This window comes from Natrix helvetica (assembly GCF_964273705.1).
Source record: "Natrix helvetica genome assembly, chromosome: 1".
Lineage (NCBI taxonomy): Eukaryota > Metazoa > Chordata > Lepidosauria > Squamata > Natricidae > Natrix > Natrix helvetica.
In genome coordinates this window covers 188,592,831-188,612,650 of record NC_138548.1, presented here as the reverse complement: position 1 = coordinate 188,612,650, position 19,820 = coordinate 188,592,831, and the positions used below count along the sequence as shown (strand labels likewise).

At 37.0% G+C, this 19,820-nt stretch overlaps 1 protein-coding gene across 1 annotated transcript in view; it reads left to right on the top strand.

Annotated features, from left to right (window-relative positions):
• Nucleotides 1–19,820, top strand: part of ABCA12 (ATP binding cassette subfamily A member 12) — a 179,608-nt gene that overhangs the window by 64,623 nt on the left and 95,165 nt on the right. The window contains exons 10-18 of the mRNA XM_081957386.1: nt 1,035–4,889; nt 6,882–6,997; nt 8,738–8,835; nt 11,020–11,273; nt 11,354–11,466; nt 15,170–15,294; nt 16,093–16,266; nt 18,021–18,185; nt 19,230–19,434. Coding sequence (XP_081813512.1) covers nt 1,035–4,889; nt 6,882–6,997; nt 8,738–8,835; nt 11,020–11,273; nt 11,354–11,466; nt 15,170–15,294; nt 16,093–16,266; nt 18,021–18,185; nt 19,230–19,434 — 5,105 coding nt within the window. The remainder of the gene's footprint in view (nt 1–1,034; nt 4,890–6,881; nt 6,998–8,737; nt 8,836–11,019; nt 11,274–11,353; nt 11,467–15,169; nt 15,295–16,092; nt 16,267–18,020; nt 18,186–19,229; nt 19,435–19,820) is intronic.

Sequence of the window (19,820 nt, the reverse complement as noted above, 5' to 3'; positions counted from 1 at the left end):
TCTCCCAACTCCCCCCATCTCAACACATACCCTGGCTTTTTTTGCCTCCCCCCCAATCTTCTTCTGATCAGGCCCTCCGAGGGTGGCGGTGCTTCTGCCTGGCAGCTACTGGCTGAGAAGCCCCAGGATGAGTCAATAGCTATTTCCCCCCAATGCCAGGAAAGCCTACTTTCTTCTGCCCCCTCCCCATCTCTCTCAAGCACTGTTGGGTTACTGCCCGGTAGCTGTCCAATCCCCCCCCATTTTCCCGACCCCTTCCAGACCCTGACCTCTGTGTAGTTGGAAGTTGGGGGGGGGGAGTTGTTGGCGGAGAAGGCTCAGCCCTTCCTTCTTCATGCCCTGAAGTTCATTCCAGCCGCTGTCCAAGAGAGGCTTCCAGAGGGAGTGCCAGTCAGAGAAGGTTGGCTGGAGGGAGAAAGAGTCTCTTTTAGGACGGCGGAGCTCCCTCCACACAATACGTGGCTGAAGTCCGAAGGGCGCTGGAAGTGGAGCCTCTCAGGGCTACTGAGTCCTTTGACTGCGGGGGTGGCAGAGGGAATCTCGGTGGGGCTGAACACTTTTGGCTAATGGGGAGGAAGAGCACCACCTGTGGGAAAACATGTTTCCTCAATAAAATCACTGTGCGGCAGTTGGAAACTGCTGCGCAGTGTTTTCTTGTCATGTGAGCGGCCATGTTTTCTTGTCACGTGAGCGGCCATGTAGCCGCGCAGCTTAGAGGGAACATTGCTGGGAACTAAAAAGGTGGGAGTGCCTTAGAAGAAGTCAAAAAACTGGGTCAGGAACCAAGAGCATATCTGGCATTTTTCATGTTTGATTGGAATTTAAGACCAGTCATAAGCATAAGCCTATAAGCATATTTTATGCAAAATATGATTTGTTAAAAATAGAAACAAGCAAGATGTAAGGAAGAGATGAGTGGAAAGACGAGTTATTAAAACACTATTAGAAGGGGAAACAAATTTCATGGTATTTCATGGCATTTTCATTTTCTCTGTTCTATTATAAATGATGCACTCTCTATCTTTTTATTACAGGAATCTTTTAGTTGTTGATTTTGCTGATGAAGATTTTAAGCCTGACTATTTTTTAAAGACTTTCAAAAGAAATACAAACTCTCCGAATAGCTTGAAGAGAATGCCATCATTTGACTTCAAGGAAACTCAAAAGATCCACAATTTAAATAGGAGAATCAGGGATATCACATTTTTAAATAGTATTTTTAAAGCCAGAAAAGCATGGCAAAGTGTTAAAATGAGTACTGTCCTCAAATCATCCTTCCTGCCTGAAAAATATAGAAAATATTTAACCTCAGTGGAAGAAGTGCCATCATTGTTAGTAAACTTTCTGCTTAAACCTGCAACAACTGACAATTTTCCTGAGAAGCTCCTGGTACTTGAGAAAATCTTTAGTATCATAACAAATAGCAGGACAAATCATAACTACCTATTGATCTCTTCTCTGACCAACCTGATGCAGAAAATCCAAAATTCCATTAATGAATCTCAGTGGAATGAATTCAACACTTATTGGCATATTGTTGAAAAATTGAGGTCTGCAAAATGGAGTGGTACAGACATCTTTATCTATAAACAGATTTTAGATATATTACATGACAATCTGTATGTCAATCATGATAACTTTGGATTTCCTTTGAACATAGAACTTGAGCAAATGATTAAACGTGTAAACCATTTATTGAAAAAGTATGATGCAGGGAGCATCAAGGCAGCAAATGTTTCAATGGTTTTAAATAATATTTTTAAAAGTTTACAAGTGCTAGAGGACCTGGAGAAAAAGTACATCAGCAAATTCTTTATTGTTAATCTGCTAATGAATACCAACAATGAAACTGTACATAAATTATTTCAGATAATTAAGAAGGGTATAGAGATACTTTCTGATCCCAGTCAGATAAAAACATTTAATATTAATAAAACTGATACCCTCCTCAGATTTTCACAAGCATTACCTTTGCTGGATTTATATATGACTCCAGTGTGGCATAATTCTTCAATACAAGCAAAAATGTTGCAACTTTTGTATTTAGCACCAAGCCTTCTTCAAATCGGAAACATTCAGGCTGACAACAGATTCTCAAACTGCACTTTCAAAGATTTCCATCTCATTGCAATTGAAGTGTTTTTCAATAATGCCACACTAAAGGAAGCCTTAAGAGAAAGAAAATGTGATTTTCTCTTATCGTCTCTGGATTTTGCAAACCAAACAACCTATGACTATATATTTACCCAATTGCTTCAGCTTACAACAAAAAGTCTCAAACCGGCATCACTTTTTAAAATAATCCAGGAAAACAAAAAGAAACACTTCTCAGGTGAATTTGTGTGTCTCATCAAATTATTAGAAGTTTCATCCAGTTTTCTGTCCAAATTAATTGGGATCCATAAAAATCAGAATTCCTGGATAGAAAAGATTGATAAAAATCTAAGTGCCTTTTCTTTTGATTTGTCTCAACATAATCTGACTTGCAGAGAACCATTGCTTAGCAATATCATTAACAAAATTTCTGCTTTACACATTCAGAGTCCTTTTATTTTTAAAGGAACAATAGAAGATATTCAAAATATCCTGGATAACCCATCATTTTGGAATCAAACATTTGTGCCTTCTTTTTTTCTACACAATAAACACCAAAAGATTGTAGCAAAGATTTTACAAATGAGCAAAAATGTTGTTTATCAATCAAAATGGAGTAATTTTTCAGAGATCTTGAGCAAGACTGCAGAAATATTGCTCTCAAAACAGAACGTGACAAATACAAAGCAGTATTTTCAACTGCTAGAAATGTCCAGAAAAGCACTAATTCTTGTTGGCATTGGATTAGCCAACAAGGAAAAAAAACCATACAAGCTTCTTGAAACTTTAAGATGGGGCATGAGAGTTTCCTATTTAGAAGATATATTAGATATGTTAAGATTGTTCCTAAATTCCAGTTCTGACATTGATTACCAAATGTATTTTAGAAAAAATATTAATACTTTTTTATCACCTTTTGATGCTCTTTTTCAAAGACTTTTCTACATTGGTCCTTCTCCAGAACAAATCAAACACATATTAAACAAAACTACAAGAGTATCCAATGAATTGTTTTTAAATAGGATCAACTTAAAACTTACAATGATATGGAAAACTATTCAGAAGATGATGTCTATAACAACTACCCAATTTCCAATGGAAATACCATGGGCTTTTGATTCAAGAGAAGAAATTCCTTTGACATCTTCAAATTTGTTTCTTAAATCTTCAGTAATAAAAGCCATTCTGAAGCCATTCTTGACCCCTCAGAATAACTATCATAGTAAAACAAATGTAAACCTGATTATTTATCTTTCACAATTACTGCAAAGAATCCAAAATACTGCTAAAAAATCCTGGTCAAATGAGTTGAAGGCCTTTGTAAATATTTATAGAGAACTACAACCGGTAATGCATAGCTCACTTTTTTTAAATACATTATATAAACATCTTTCTTTACTGAATAATGCTTCTGACCTTCATTTTAACTCAGAACTGCGAGGGTTAACTCAATTTTTATCCTATGTACTACCAAACTATAATGAAGAAAACCCATATATTAACACTTCAGAACGAATTAATATTGTTGTTAGGAAGCTGTTATTTCAACAAAGCATTAGTCAATTAGAAACCATCCTCCCATTGGCTAATAATAGCCATAAAATCTTTGAAAATATTTATGACATACTGAATCAAGGAGCAAGGATACTTTCTGACAGCAAATTGGAAGAAACTAATAAAGGAAAAATTGCCACCTTGTATGGTTTTTCACAATTTCTGTTTCAAAAGGAATTCAATGAATCTTTATTAGGGGATAGAAATTTAGCTGAAACAAAAATAGTGGATATCTTATATTTAACTCTAAGTCCATTATTACATAGTTGGACCAACAAAATGGGAGTGCCACATAATTGCAATGCTCAAGATATAATTCACATAATTTTTCAAATGCTGTTTAGAAATATCTCTCTCTCCGAAGCACATAACCAAAACCATTGTGAACTGCTTTTCTCTTCCATGGATTCTGAAAAGAAAACAAACCAAACATTTATTGACTTCTTACTTTTCTCCATAAGAAATTTCCAGCAGACAAAATTAATAAATCTTTACCAAAAAAATAATGTGCATTTTTCAAATGACTTGTTATGCCTCATCAAATCACTACAATTTTCTTCTGGCTTGCTTTTGAAAATGAATATACTCTTTGATTTCCAACATCCTTGGATACAGGAGATGTATGCATCTTTAGCAAAAATTTCTAAAGAATTACCATCAATTAATTCAACTTGTTTCATCCCAGTTCTTGATGATATAAATGATGTTACTTATAACCCCTCAAAAATTCCCTTGCTGTTTTCAGGAAATGAAACAGAATATCATATACAAAATCTCATTGACAAATTAATAGACTGGAATGAGTTAGCAATATTTTTTAAGCAGTTTCAAGATTATGCTTATTTGAACATTCCTGTGAATGAAGCCACACAAAGAAATGAAGATGAAATCTCCATTCCATCTAAAAGCAATTTTTCACAAATCTGGACTATGTTGTCCAAATGGTACCACACGGAAACTGAGAATGCAAGATATGGCTTGGAAATGATGGGGAAAGTTCTGGATAACAACAAATCAGTTCCAGAAATATTTAATGTCAGTATTTTTATTTTAAATCATTTGGATTTGCTAAAGGAGCTTAAAGCAAATCCAGATCCAAATTTGCTGTCAAAAAGAACTCAGCTGCAATATAAATTTGATCATATTAGGCATCCTTTTCTGATGATTGCAGAAACACTTCTAAACAAGACATTTTGGAAGGAATGGGAACAAGCACAATCTCCAAGCAATTTGATTGCACAGTAAGTAACATGTTTCATAATTATTTGAATAAAGAAAAATTCATTCTTTTTTTTCAGCAGAAAAGAAATATTTTTGAGATGAGGTCTGACATAAGAAATAATATTGTTTAAAATATTCAGAATGATGCAGAATTACTGATGTCTGATTCATAATCCTTTTTAAAAATGTATATTTATTTATAATTGACAGGATGACTTTGGTACACTTGTGTATCTTTTGGTAACCTCACATGAGTACAAAAATTCATTTTCTGATCAAATAGAAATTGTTCTATTTCTTCTTTGTGTTGAGTTAGAACCAGGATGGCGAACCTATGGCACGTGTGCTACAGGTAGCATGCGGAGCCATTTGTCAGGGCACGCGAGGCTGAGTTCAGCCTTTTTTAAAGACATTTTTCACCCTCCCCAGGCTCCGGAGGCTTTATAGGAGCCTGGGAAGGGCGAAAAGAGCCTCTCCTCCCCCCCTCCCCGGAGGTCCTCCGGAGGCTTCAGGAGCTTCCCTGAACCTCCGCAGTGCAAAAAAACAGCCCTATGGGCAAACCGGAAGTTCGGGAACTGACTTCTGGTTTGCTCGGAGAGTCAGTTTAAGCACTCCGGAGGCTTCAGGGACCTTCAGGAGGCTTCCCTGAAGCCTCTTGAGGACTAAAAACCACCCTACGAGCAAACCAGAAGTTCCCTGAAGCATCCAGAGAACTAAAAAGGATCCTCTGAGCAAACCGGGAGTGACTTCCAGTTTGCTCGTGGGGCCATTTTTTGCCCTGCGGAGGGCCTCAGGGGTGGGGGAGGCTGTTTTAAAGCCTCCGGAGGGCCTCCGGGGGGAGGCTGTTTTCACCCTCCCCAGGCTCCTATAAAGCCTCTGGAGCCTGGGGAGGACGAAAAAAGCATGGAAAAATGGGGAGGGAGCGCCTCTCATGTACGCATGTGCACTGGGGGTTGCACATTGCATTATGGGTGCAGTATGACCCCCCTGCGCTCCCCCCTTATGGCATGCAAGCCAAAAAAGTTTCGCCATCGCTGAGTTAGAGCATTGAATAACAGAGTTGGAAGGGACCTTGGACTATTCTAGTCCAACACTTCGTTCAAGCAGGAGGCCTTATACTATTCTGGCTAAATTGTTGTCCAATCTCTTCTTGAAAACTTCCAGTGATGGAGCACTCACAATTTCTGATTAATTGTTCTCACCATCATGAAATTTCTCATTAGGTTGGATCTCTCTTTAAGGATCTTCTACCCACTACTTGTTGTTGTGCCTTCAACTGCTTTGGAAAATAGTCGACCCTGTCTTCTCTGTGACAGCCCCTCAAGTATTGGAAGACTGCTATCATGTCACTCCTAATTCTTCTCTTTATTAGACTAGACATCCCAATTCAGTGTACAGTTTAGCTCCAGACCTCTTATTATCTTGCATTCTTTCTAGGACTTCAGCATCTTTTTTGTACTGTGGTAACCAGAACTGGCTACAGTATTCCAAGCCTGGTCTAACTATGCAGTGTAAAGCAGTACTAATACTTCACACTATTTTGATACTATTCTTCTGCTGATGCATGTTAGGGTTGCGTTTTTTGGCAGCTGCAGCACACTGCTGGCTCATACCTAAGTGGTTGTCCATTAAGTCACCTAGATCCCTTTCACTGTTACTGTTGTTGAGCCATTTATTTTATATTTGTGCATTTGGTTTTTCTTCCCTGTGTATAGCCTTACTTTTCTCACCAATGAATTGAATTCAGACAAATGGTTGTCCAGTCTCTTTTTAAAAGTCTCCAGTGATGGAGCACCTACAACCTCTGATGGTAAACTGTTCCATTGCCTCACTGTTAAGAAGTTTCTCCTTAGTTCCAAGTTACTTCTCCCTTTGGTTAGTTTCCAACCATTATTTCTTCTCTTGGTATAATTTCTGAATTAAACTAGGGAAATTGAATACTTTCTTTTAATTGCAAACCATTCTTTAATGTGTGTGATTTCACATGACTGTTTTGTTCTGTTTTGTCCCAGGTTTCTGTTTTCAGAATTTGAAAATGTCTTCCTAAAAACATCTCATAATAGTAATGTCTCATCGTATTTCATTTGCATAATGAACAAGTTTCAAGGGTCAGACGATGAATTATCAGGTAACACTTATTTCCATAATAGCATACATTTGTTTTTAAATCTTCCCTTTATGAAAGTTTAATAGCAACTGGGTGCTCTATCGTGACACTGATGACAGTTCATACCTAGATAAAAGCCAGGAAGCCTGATCAAAAAGAATCCTACTGGATCTGTTTCCCCCCACATTTAATAAACATGCATCTGCTGTTTACACTTTAGAACCAATAGTAACAAAAGGCTTAATGTAACTGTAGTATATTAGAATTAGAATTCTTTATTGGCTAAGTGTGATTAGACACACAAGGAATTTATCTCCAGGATAAGCTCTCAGTGTACATACAGCAATAGTGACAGATCATATAACAACAACAACAACAACAACAACAACATAAAAATAATAAAACAGCTGGAGAACAGATTAAATGGATGGAAAACCGAAGCTTTGCATGGACAGTACTTGAAAAACATTGAAAAAAATGTTACAACAACTTGACTTGAGCATGGCTTAAGATGGGAACCATCAAAAAAGAAACAGAAGGTTTAATACTGGCTGCTCAAGAACAAGTGCTACAAACTAATGCCATGAAAGCAAAGATACAAAAATCCACTGACAATCCAAACTGCCGATTTTGCAATGAGAAAGTTGAAACTGTTTCATACTTAATATGCAAGTGCAGCAAAATCGTGCAACTGATTACAAAGCTAGGCACAACCGAGTTGTTAAATTACTCCACTGGTCATTATGTAAAAAATATGATTTACCCGTATCCAGAAAGTCATGGGAGCACAAAGTGGAAAAAGTCACCAAAAATGGAACGGTGAAGATCTTGTGGGCCTTTCAAACACAGACGGATCATCATTTGGAACACAATACTCCGGATATCACAGTTGTCAAAAACCAAAACATACAGTTTATTGATATAGCTGTACCAGGAGATGCCAGTTGAAGAAAAAGAACAGGAAAAAATCCAAAAATCTGCGACCTGGCCATCGAAACAATGTGATTATGAATGAAACATGTAACAGTGATACCCATTGTCATCAGAGCACTTGGTACTATGTACTTGGGTACTTATCTTAAGAAAAGAACTGCAGTGGCACTAGAAGTTGATGAATTGAAAACTTACAAAGAAAAACATTCTTTATTTTAGTTAACACAGATGGATTTGCAATGGTTTACATTCAGGCATTTTATTTTGTAATAGTGGTTCTAGCTTAAACCCAAAAAAAGGAAATATGTTCTGATGTTCATTCAAAGAAAAAGCTATTTGATGAAACAAATAACATTCTAAAGTTAATAAAAACATTTGATGGAGTACTGGTTTGGAAAGTTTATTCCCCAGATAAACCTTAGAATGTTCTTTGGAATGAATAGTCAATATAAACATTGTTTTTATTTGTGTTTGAAAAGAGTTGAAACATGAAATAGCGTAATAAATAAAAGAGTGATCTGCAGTATTTTTAGTGTGCATGAGGGCTTTTTCCCTACATCCTTCTTTTAAAGCTTGATTCGGCTCATGATGGTTAAATATATCGCCCCCCCCCCCCCCCGAATTTTGGATAGAATTGTTTCACAACTATTTTAAACTGTAGAAATCCAATATATCTCAGTTGCCATTCAGTAAACTGATCTGAGAGACAAACACTTGCTAAAACAACATTGCTTTTGTTGCTTTTCAAAATACTTGCAGAGTTTGTTAGTAATAGTGGAAATCTATAAAAATGTATTACAAAAGACAAGATGGTGTTATTTCTTACAGGAAATTGTACTCTTCCTCCCAAAATAAGAGAGCTAAAAGGAGTTCTTTTTAATTCTCAAAATCCTTTTGCCGCAGTTCCAGATATTCTGATGCTAAAAGTAAGTAAATGTATCATTTGGATCAGGGGTGGGTTTCAAATATTTTTAATACCAGTTCTGTGGGTGTCATTAGTTTGGTGGGCGTGGCTTGGTCATGTGACTGGGTGGGCATGGCTTCATGGTCATGCAATTGGTTGGTCATGTGACTGGGTGGGCGTGGCCAGCTTGGCATCACTCACATCAAGGGCTACCTTGCCTGGCCTCTTTTCATCTCAAAGGCCTCAACGAGATACAATTTCTTTGTCTATTTATTAACTACTTCTGAACATCCAACATATAGTATTTAATCCTATGTATATATGCCATATGTGTACATAGTATAAAGTGTGTATAGCAGAGGTGGGTTTCTCCCAGTTTGGCTGAACCGGCAGTGGTAATTGGGCATGGGTCACTGAACTGGTAGTGACATCTGGCTGGCCACGCCCCCAAACCAGCCTACTCCGATGCTCGCCCTGCTTGCCTTCACAACGTCCATCCACAGAACTGCCTCCTCCTGCCTACACAGGTAAGCATTTGCGCTAGCCTAGCCCCCCTCCCCACCGGCCAGCGTCTCTGGAAGCCACTGCCATTGCAGACGCAGTGGGGGACAGGGGCAGCATGCTGGAGAGGGCAGCGGTGGCAGGAGAGAGTGGCATCCCAATTCCCAGAACAAGAAACTAGAAGAGACACCAAAAAACATGGCAGTTGCTGTGGTGGCAGCAGCAGCGGTGACTGAGGGAACCAGTTTGGGGGTGTGGCTATATTGGGTTGCTACCAGTTCTATGACCCAGGTTGGCATACCACTACCGGTTTGGCTGAATGGGGCCAAACTGGTAGGAACCCACCTCTGATTTGAATGTGAAAAATACAAATGATAATATGAAATTGCATGTTTATTGTAACAAGTTTTTGAAGCCCATTTGGCTGCTTTTGTAGAATAGCATCGTTAGGGAAATGGACAGAGAAGTGCCCTATCGGCTGCTTCTCTGTTCCAATTTTTTTCCTTCCTTTGTTTCTTTGGCTATGCATCTGAAGCCCTGTGCTGAGTGCGGGATATATAGAGCACCTTATGTAGGTGTACTGGTTTACAGCAGGGGTAGGCTTTAAACATTTTAGCAAGGGGTTCTCTGCCCGGTTGCTTGGTGGGCGTGGCCATGGTGTCCTTGACCTAATTAGCCTCCTGCACTATGGGCTCCAGAGGCTTTTGCTCAAGCCTCCAGGAGGGTAAAAATGGCCTTCCTGGACTCTGGAGGCACTCTGGAGGCTGGAAATGGGCCTGTTTCTGGCATTCCCAAACTTCCAGTAGGCCTGTTTTTTGCCCACCCTGAGCCTCTGTGCGGGCTCTGCACTTACCTGCATCCAAAATGGGCTGCGTAGGTACTCCTGGGAGGGGTGGGGTGGAGTGGGCAGGTGGACTGCACAGAATCTTAGCTATAGGTTCTCCCAAACCCCTGAGAACCCCCAGCAGCCCATCTCTGGTTTACAGTTATGCTTAGTATTTTCCTGGCACACTTTGTCTTGTTCCTGTAATATTATCAGTTTTCTGAGGTCCATAGCTAAAATAATATTTTTTTTTCAAAACTTGCAACATTTGATTAGTGTGTTTCATAAATATAGTATAAAGAGTCTGTTTTCTTCCCTCTGCTACTGTATATGAAACATACATATTTTGCTAATGATCGTATAAATACTATGTATGTTCATGTATTATAAATGCTACCACTTATTAACACCTTACTTTTCACTTATGCAGTTTATATAAGTTACTGCTGCTCTATAATTGTGTCTGGTATCTATAGTATGTATTGGAAAATATCCCTATCTATACCAGTTCCTTCCTTCCAAATGAAGCTGCTAAAGAGTCATCTCTAATCATACTCATAATATTTTAATTTCAATCATGTTGAACCACAGAGTTGTCCAAGCCACATCTGGTTCCATTGAATTGATAAATTCAAAGCAACAAGGAAATTTTATTATATTTTATATTCATATTGTGTATTTTGGAAGTCTTTTCAGTTTTAATGTCCTCTAAAATTTGGCACCCTGGGCAACTGCCTTATTTGCCTAGACCTAGAAACCAATCATGATTATATGCAGAAGCTTCCATTGTTGTCATGAAAGAGTATTTCCCTTCAATGTTTCTTTCATTGCCTTTTATTATTCATTTGTAATTAATTTTGTCTCTATTTTGATTGTTTAAAGCTAACCCATCTGCAAAACCTAACATCACTCCTTTGTGATCTCGAGAGCATTAGATGGTTGCAGCAAACATGCCAGCTCCCTGAAGTTAGTTTGGCTGAGTTGTGCAGTCAAAGTGAATTCCACAAGAAGCTTCTTCACAGTAGAAACCAAAATGATCCGGCACTTTCCAATTTAATCAGCCACAGAAGACTCTCCCAACAATTTCAGGAAATAATTGTTGGGAATCCCCAAAAGCTTCTGCAACAAATTAAGTGGTAAGATTCTTTGCATATAATCGGTAGCAAGTATCTATATGAGAGGACCAATACTTACTCCTTTTCTTTTCTTCAAAAAGGTTACAAGAAAATATCCCGCAACTTAAATATTTCCGTGATACCTCTAAGCATATTTCTTCCTTGACTTCTATAATGAATATCACTAAGATTACACCACAATCCAGAAAACAAGGTATCTTTGCTTTTAGCAATTATGTATGAATAGATTTTTCTTTAATACAGTTTTCTGCCTATTTCCCTTAACATTTTAAAATAATGGAGAACTTAGATTGAAATAAATGTGATAAAATAGCCAGGTGGATTAAGAAGTCTTATGAATTTTGTTTGTTGATTTATAACCAGAAACACATCCTACTTTTGTTTTATCTTGAATGGCTGTGGTAGTGGTGGGGAATCAGTAATAAGATGACAGCATTTGAAATATAGGTTTTTTTAAAAAAAAATGGTGGCGGTTGTAAATGGCAGGTTTAATTTAGTATGGGTGAAATGCCACAAACAAATTGCCAGGGTTCACTGAGTGGACAAAGAGAATAGGCCTGGAAGTGCCTTGGGTTACCAACCTCCAATCAGAGGTGGAAAATTGTAAAGTGGGGGCTAAAAATCAGTTGAGGACAGGAAAGACGATGTGATATTTCTGTACAAAACTGAATAAAACTAATCATCAGTTCGATACATCATTTAATGACCATTCAAAGTTACAACAGACCCCCCCCCCCAAAACTATCTGTTAGAAATCCCATTTCAAATTTATGAATTATATGAACCAACCTGGTCATTTACCCTTAGAAATGACTGGTTGGGTTCTGTACAATTTTTAACTTTGCAGAGATGCTGCAACATGCCCACATATCTATTCTCTCCCTCTATCTTGCCCTGCTGGATCCCCAAAGGCACTGGACCAGCTTTGTTCCCCACCGTATTCCAAATGGTCCTCTTCCGCCCCTCACAATCCTTATCTTTTGAAGATTAGCAGGCTGGGAAGGAGAAAGCCACATGGAAAGATTCCAGCAGCCTCCTTTTCAGCTTGTTGTGAAACCTGAGCTGCTGTACTGGGTAAAGTAGCTTAATTGTTCTCAGTGTCAGCACAACTTTTTTATCCAGCATGAGAAGGAAATGTTTGTGCTTTGTGGAGTAAATCAGCAAAGCAGCTTCTTTCTTTCATAGGGTAGAGCACTACACTGGCATTCAGGGAGGTAAGGATTACACTGGACCAAAAAACCTGTTGCATTATACTGGCATTTGGGGAGCTAAGGCATCCTAAGAATCCTTAACTCCCCAAATGCCAGCATAACACAATGGGGCTTTTGGTTCTTTGCAGTCCTTAGCTCCCTAAACACCAACATAATGCAACAGAGCTAAGGATTACAATGGACCAAAAGCTCTGTTGCAAATGCTAGAGTAATGAATGGTCAGGAGAAGGAAATTACTACATTGTTGGCTTTTTTAGAGGTTGTCCAAGAACGTGATCCAGGAAGTAGAGCTGGGGTAAAATGCAGTATTCCAGGTGGTTAGTGGGGTTTCTCTAAACTTTTAGCAATATTCATGGCTGTTTACTGAGCTGGGGTATTTGGGGGGAGGGGTGATTTAAAGGTTAAAAAAAACCAGTAAAATCATACATGGGTTAGGCCCAAAGTACCTACAGGAAGTTCTACTCCCATATTTTCTCTATTTGCAAATGCTGATTGTGCCCTGGATATGTTTCAGCATTTTTGTTGGAAGAAAAAAAAAGTCTCCTCTTCAGAGATATAAAACCACATCCTTATTTCAATTTGGAATCACAGAGTGCAATTGAACCATTTAAATCATTTGTGGAAAGTTAAAAACAAACAAAGTAAGCAACACTCTGAAAATGTTGTTTACTTACATAATTAAAATCCAGAAAAGCATTTGGAAAAACAGATCACAGCCTACTTCTTTATGAGATGGGAAAATGTGAGTTAGACCGCATCACCAATAGATGCAGTCGCAACTAGCAAACCAACAGCATTCAACATGCAATCATCAATGGAATTACATCTACATGAAAGGAAGTATGCAGTGGGATACCTCAGGATTCTCTCTTAGACCCAGTACTCTTCAACATCTTTGTAAATGATTTAGATGAAGAGACAGAAGGGGAACCCATGAAATTTGCAGATGATACCTAGCAAGGAGGAATAGCCAACACTTTAGAAGACAGACTCAATATTCAGAAGGATCTTGGCAGACTGGAGCATTGGGCCCCACCCAATAAGATTCAGGTCACTAGTGAGAAAAGTAAGGTCTTGCACCTAAGCAGGAAAAATCAAATGCACAAGTATAGTATGGGTGGTACCTGATTCAACAGTAGTAACTGACAGGGATTTAGCTGCCCTATTGGATCACCATTTAAGTATGAGCCAACAATGTGCTGCTGGTAACCCAATGCAGTTCTAGAGTATCAACAGAGGGATAGTATCTCTTTAATTCAGCACTAGTGAGGCCACACTTGGAATATTATGCCCAGTTCCTGTCATCACAATATAAACAAGATGCTGAGGTCCTTTAAAAAAGGTACAGAGAAAAGCAACAAAGAAGATAAATCTGGAGGTTGAGTGGTATGATGAATGGTTAAGGGAACTAGGTCTGTCTAGTCTAGTGAAATGAAGGACTAGGGTGTGACATGATAGCAGTCTTCCCATATCACAGAGAAGAGGAGGTTAGCCTCTTCTCCAAAGCATCAGAGGCAGACAAAAAGTAATGGGAGATTTCTCAAAGAGAGATCCAACCTAGAATTAAAGATACATTTCTTGATAATGCGAACATTTAGTCAGTGCAACCCCTTGCCTCCAAAAGTTGTGGGTGCTTTGTTACTGGACGTTTTCATGAAGAGATTGGGTAACCATTTATCAGGAGTGGTATAAGGTCTCCTGATTGAACAGAAAGTCATAGTAGAAGGTCCCTTCCAATCCCGTTTTTCTATGAAATGCTTACAAATCTGATGAACATAAAATGCTTCATTCTCCAAAACTGGTAATTTTACTTATTGATGCAATTATACTTGCCTTTTTGAAGTCAAAACAAATTGCTGACATATTTATTTTGCAATCAACTGAAACTGTGGGAGTAGTCCTGCCTTAAACACAAAGTTGGTTAGATGACTTTGAGCCAGTCATTCTCTCAGTGATAGGAAGAAGGCAAACCATTTACAGTACCAAAATGTTGCCAAAAAACCTGTATGGACTTGTCAGTGTAGTCACCAGGAGTCAGGCTGACTTGAGGGCAACCTCCCGCCCCCCAAAAAAATTCCCCAAAGGAAACCAATTGCTGTTCTAAAGAGATTTAAATGAGCTGTTAATATCTATTCAGAAAATACATTTACTGTCTAATATATTGTCTGCATTAATAGGGATTGTTCACTTGTTGATGAGAAAATAACAATGTATTAAGTTTTGAATTTTAATTAATTACAGCAATACTGGTAAAGAAATAAATAGAACATTTTTTTAAAAAATGTGTTTCTTAGGCTTCTGAAATGAAAGTCAGATGAAATTGAAGAAGTATGAAAATAATCTTTTTAAAATAAAGATATTATTTATTTATTTATTTATTTATTTATTTATTTATTTATTTATTTTTTAAAATATTACCTAAATGTGAGTACCAAATAATTGAAAATGTATGTGGATCAAGTTTATCTTTGAAATAAAAATACAAATTAATTTTAAATAGGGGAATGAATGTTTTGAATATTTTCTTATTTCTTATTTTGAATATTTCTTATTCACTTTATTACTTTGTAGCAAGAAGCACTTTTTTTGCAAATCATTTTTAAGTGTTCTGTTTATAGTATTTTCTGAAAGCTGGAGTAAAACAGACTTTTTAATTTTAAACATTTGTTCTGTGATGTTTTAAAGATATGATCATAGATCTGTTCCACAATGCTGATGGCCTCAAGAATGATCTCAGAAATATTGTAGGATTGTCTACCAAAAGTATCAGTGCTTTCACAGAAATGCCTCTTTCAGAAAACAAAACACAGGCAAGTATCTTGGGAATAATAACTATAAACTTAGATGACTTTTCAGAGATTATATCATACACACTCACCTGTGTAAAAATCAGGTATGACTGAATGATTGATATCAGTGGGCAACTCATCTTTTTCAGTGGTATATCTGTTTAATAATGTAGGTTCCCTTCTAAATCAAATCATACTATTTCAACCTATGATGCTACTGATAATAAAGATAATTATTGAAAGGATCATTAAAAATAAACTGGCTGAATGTCAGATAATATCCCAAAATGACAGCTACACATAGAGAAAATATATATCTGTTTGAATAAGGTTTATAAAAAGCTACACTATCTTAAATGTGGGTTGAGTTAATAGATCATGCTGTATGTTTCTGATTTTACCTTTGGAAAGTATACAGGACAAGTTTTTGTATTGGTAAACACATATAGTCTTTTTCACCATGGAATTAAAATAGATGTATTCAACAGAGGAAAGAAAGTCTATGTTAAGCCATACCCAACTAAGGAAGTGTTAGGCCAGGCAACAATATTGGAAACATGAGAAGAACACATGGTTGCACTTCAATAAGTTCTTGTTCATAAAATAACAAGATATAAAAACTAATGTATTAAAGTTAAAGCCCCAAGAAACTGAGTGCTTTGATTCCTGCTTTTGCTTACAAGCTAAGAAGCTGCATGATACAACTATCTGCTGCTTTGTTAAGTGGTCTAGATCAGTGGTTTTAAAGAGAGCTGCTTAATTTAACCTTGTTAGAGAGACCCTAGTATTTACCACTCTGCTTTTTTCATGCCAATACAGCTGATATTTCAAATACTGCAGCTAGAGTCCTGTAATACTGATACTGGTGATGCTAAACTGGAAATTATAGCAAAAGAATTCTGCAACTTCTCCCTTGCAGAAAGGGCTTACAAGTCTTATCTTTTGGGGATCACATTTCTGCGTTACTTAGATGTCTACAAATTCATCTATAAGGTTTGTTTCATGTGTTTGGTTTTATTTGCCATTCTATGCACAATGGGAAAGAGATCCACAAGATCAACAGTCAGTTTTAATTGGTGGTGGATATATCAGTTCAATGGGACCAGATGTGACTTGGGCAACTCTGCGGTCCAACATTATTGAAACTAAAATGTTATGAGTATAATTACAGATGACTCTTTAGCAGGTTCATTTGGAAGGAAGGAACTGGCATAGATGGGGATCCTTCCCAATACATACTGTAGATACCAGACAGAATTATAGAGCACCGGTAACTTCATATAAACTGCATAAGTGAAAAGTAAGGTGTAAATAAGTAGTAGCATTTATAATACATGAACATACATAGTACTTCTTTATATGATCATTAGCAAAATACGAATGTTTCATATACAGTAGCAGAGGGAAGAAAACAGACTATTTATACTGTATTTATGAAATACATAAAGTGGCCTAAATGTCACTACACACATGCAAATGCATTTTGCTTTAAAGGGGTTTTATTAGATTTAAGCCTGAATTTTCCCCTTATGCAATTGCAGGTGGCAACACCTAGTGGGCTTTGACTAATCACAAAAAAGCTGAACTGATTTAAATCTGATGAAGACTTCCCTGAGAGGTCATTGGGAAATCTCAGAGCGATTAGCTAGACTGGGAAGTTGAAAAAACATGTTGGAGGAGGGAGTGGCGAATCATTTCCATATTCTTGCTTAAAAAAATCTTATGGATATGTCCTCGTTTGACTAAGGAGGACTGTGCTTAATTCCCCCATTCTGTTATATGCTGGCACTGGTCTCGCTTCATCTACCTGAGCAGAGGTGTGCAGCAGATGGTTAACCACATTTTATCATTGAAGATTTTAGATGAGGACCTAATAGTTTGAGGTGCTGCCTCCAAGCCTATTTCTCTTCAGTGATTGCTTTGGTATTGGATAGAATGATCAAACCTCTTCACTTCCTCTCTGAATCAATCCTGGAAAGAATGAATTGAGATTCTATGGAGGTGGTTTTATTCTGACTTTTTTTAATCTTCCAATGAAACAAGAATAATAGGAAAAACAACAATTATAATGTATTTCATTACACTTGTAATTGTTCCAATCATTTAAAAACAATATCCTAAATAAATTTAGTTTATGATTTTGCTCAAAGTCTTAGTGTTACTGTAGCCACTATTAATTATTGCTGTGCTTCCAAGACTATAGTTGAACAATGTATGTACTCCTTTATAGAAGATATTTAAATGTGTAATTCTATAGAATTCATTGAAATGTTTGGAATTATGTGAATATAATTCCTATAACCTTGAAATTATGAATACTGTACTGTAATTATTGACTTCTTGGCTAGAACTAGGAATGGTAAGCTGTGGAGCTAACAAATGATATTGATACTGAAATACTGATTTTTAAGGATACAGAAGAGTGAAGCATGATGAGCTTTGCATGGACTGGAGAATACAGGAATAATAATTTTTATTGAACTAAGCAGAAAATAGACGGCTTTCCATAGTTCCATTCTCTCCCTCAAAAATATGAATTTCGATCTTTTGAGAATGTGGTCACTTGGTATATAATCTTTTAAGCCCAATTCAGTCCAAGAAGGTCTAAAGATATTGCGATTTGAGCAAGAGAATTAATTAAACTTAAATGCTTTATTTGGTATCAGTTGATACCAAGTATCAGATGTATCTCTTTTAAAAATATGTTTAGTTTGGATTATGATGTTGCTTTTTGTGGGCTTCTCTAGATGTTTTTCCCTAAGGAATTTCAAATTCCTATGGATAAGGCATTAGAACTTCTGAAAGACTTGGATCACTTGAGGATGCAGCTTGTATCAGATGTTCATCCACTCTTAGATGCAATTCATTCCCTGAAAAAGCTGAGGATGACAAGACATGCACCACTTTCTAAGGTTTGTTTTTAAAATGTGTTGATTTTTGGAAGCTAGAATTACAAAAAAAGAAAAAAGAAAAATATCAAAAGTCTAGAAAGTGTGTAATTTGCATAGAATTAAATTATCAGTTCCAACATATTATGGGAAGGATTGTTATTACTAGACTAGAAGCTACAATGTTACACCGAAAGAGAACAAATAGATTTCAGCATTTGAGAGAAGAAATATTGTCAATTTCTGCTTTTTATTTGCATTTTATTTTACATTGTCTGTCTTATTTATTACTTATTACTCTGTCTCTAAACCACCTAGAGTCTCTTCTAAACAAGATGGGCAGCATCTAAATTTAATTAATAAATAAGTAGTTGTTTTAGTTTGGCAAGATTTTGGTCTCAAAGTGAGGAAAAATAATTTAAGAAATGTTCAGAAGTAACTCCACATGTCTCTCGGATCTTGGGGTCTGATGTCATCCTCTGGCAGCTGATAGTGTGATGACTTCACTTGACCTATGGATGATTAGCGTGGGATCAGAAGCTAAAAGAGGGGCCAGTGTACTCAGGAAGGCCAGAGCAGGACCGGTCTACTAAACATAAATGCCTCTGTGGCAACCCTGAAGCAATCAAAAATTTGCTAAATTTTAATTCCTTGAGAATGAAATAGGTTCCAAATTTTGGATGCATTCTGTAAGTTACTTCATTTGAGGTATCTTGATTCAAAAAATGTTGCCCTATGATAGCAATAGCACTTAGACTTATATACAACTTTACAGTGTTTTACAGCCCTCTCTAAGTAGTTTACAGTCAGCGTATTGCCCCCAACAATTTGGGTCCTCATTTTACCCACCTTGGAAGGATGGAAGGCTGAGTCAATATCTAACAAGGGATTCCACCCATCCTACATTAAGAAGCCTGGGGAAAAACAGCCAGATTATAAGGCCTTCCTGAATGATGTTAGGGTGGCAGATCTCTGGATCTCAGTGAGAAACCCAGTCCAATGTTCAAATAATTATTTTCTTTGATTTACTTTCTTTTCTGTCATTTTGTCTCCTTTTTATTTTCACAGGCTTTATTTGAGTTTAGCAATCTAACAATAAATAGCAGAATGTTGAAAACTATATCAAAAACTTTCTGCAACCATGAAATCACTCCCTTGTTTTTTGAATCTCTGCTACCTGATTTTGAAGAGCAGAAGGTTCACCATTCTTCTGCAAATGAAGATGAACATGTTCAACATATTATGAAGAAATATAGTATTCCATCTGATACTAGTAAGTTTGACAGGAGAAACAACATCTAATGGTATCCTTTCAGCATAACCAAGCAGAAATAAAGTTAGTGAGAGTGTGGGATAATCCTTTTTTATTTCATTATATTGTTTTCAACAGCATAATATAATCAGTACAATTAAAACTACACAAACCAAGTTATTTTTCTTATTTATTAGATCTGGTCATTTTTTGGATTGTAGAAATCTATGTAGTCTGTAAAATACTGGTAGTCCTCAACTTACGAGCACAATTTAGCCCAAAATTTATGTTGCTGAGTGAGAAATTTGTTGTGAGTTTTGCCCCATTTTATTATTTTTCTTGTCACATTTCTTAAGTGAATCACTGCAGTTGTTAAATTAGTAACAGGGTTGTTAAGTGAATCTGGC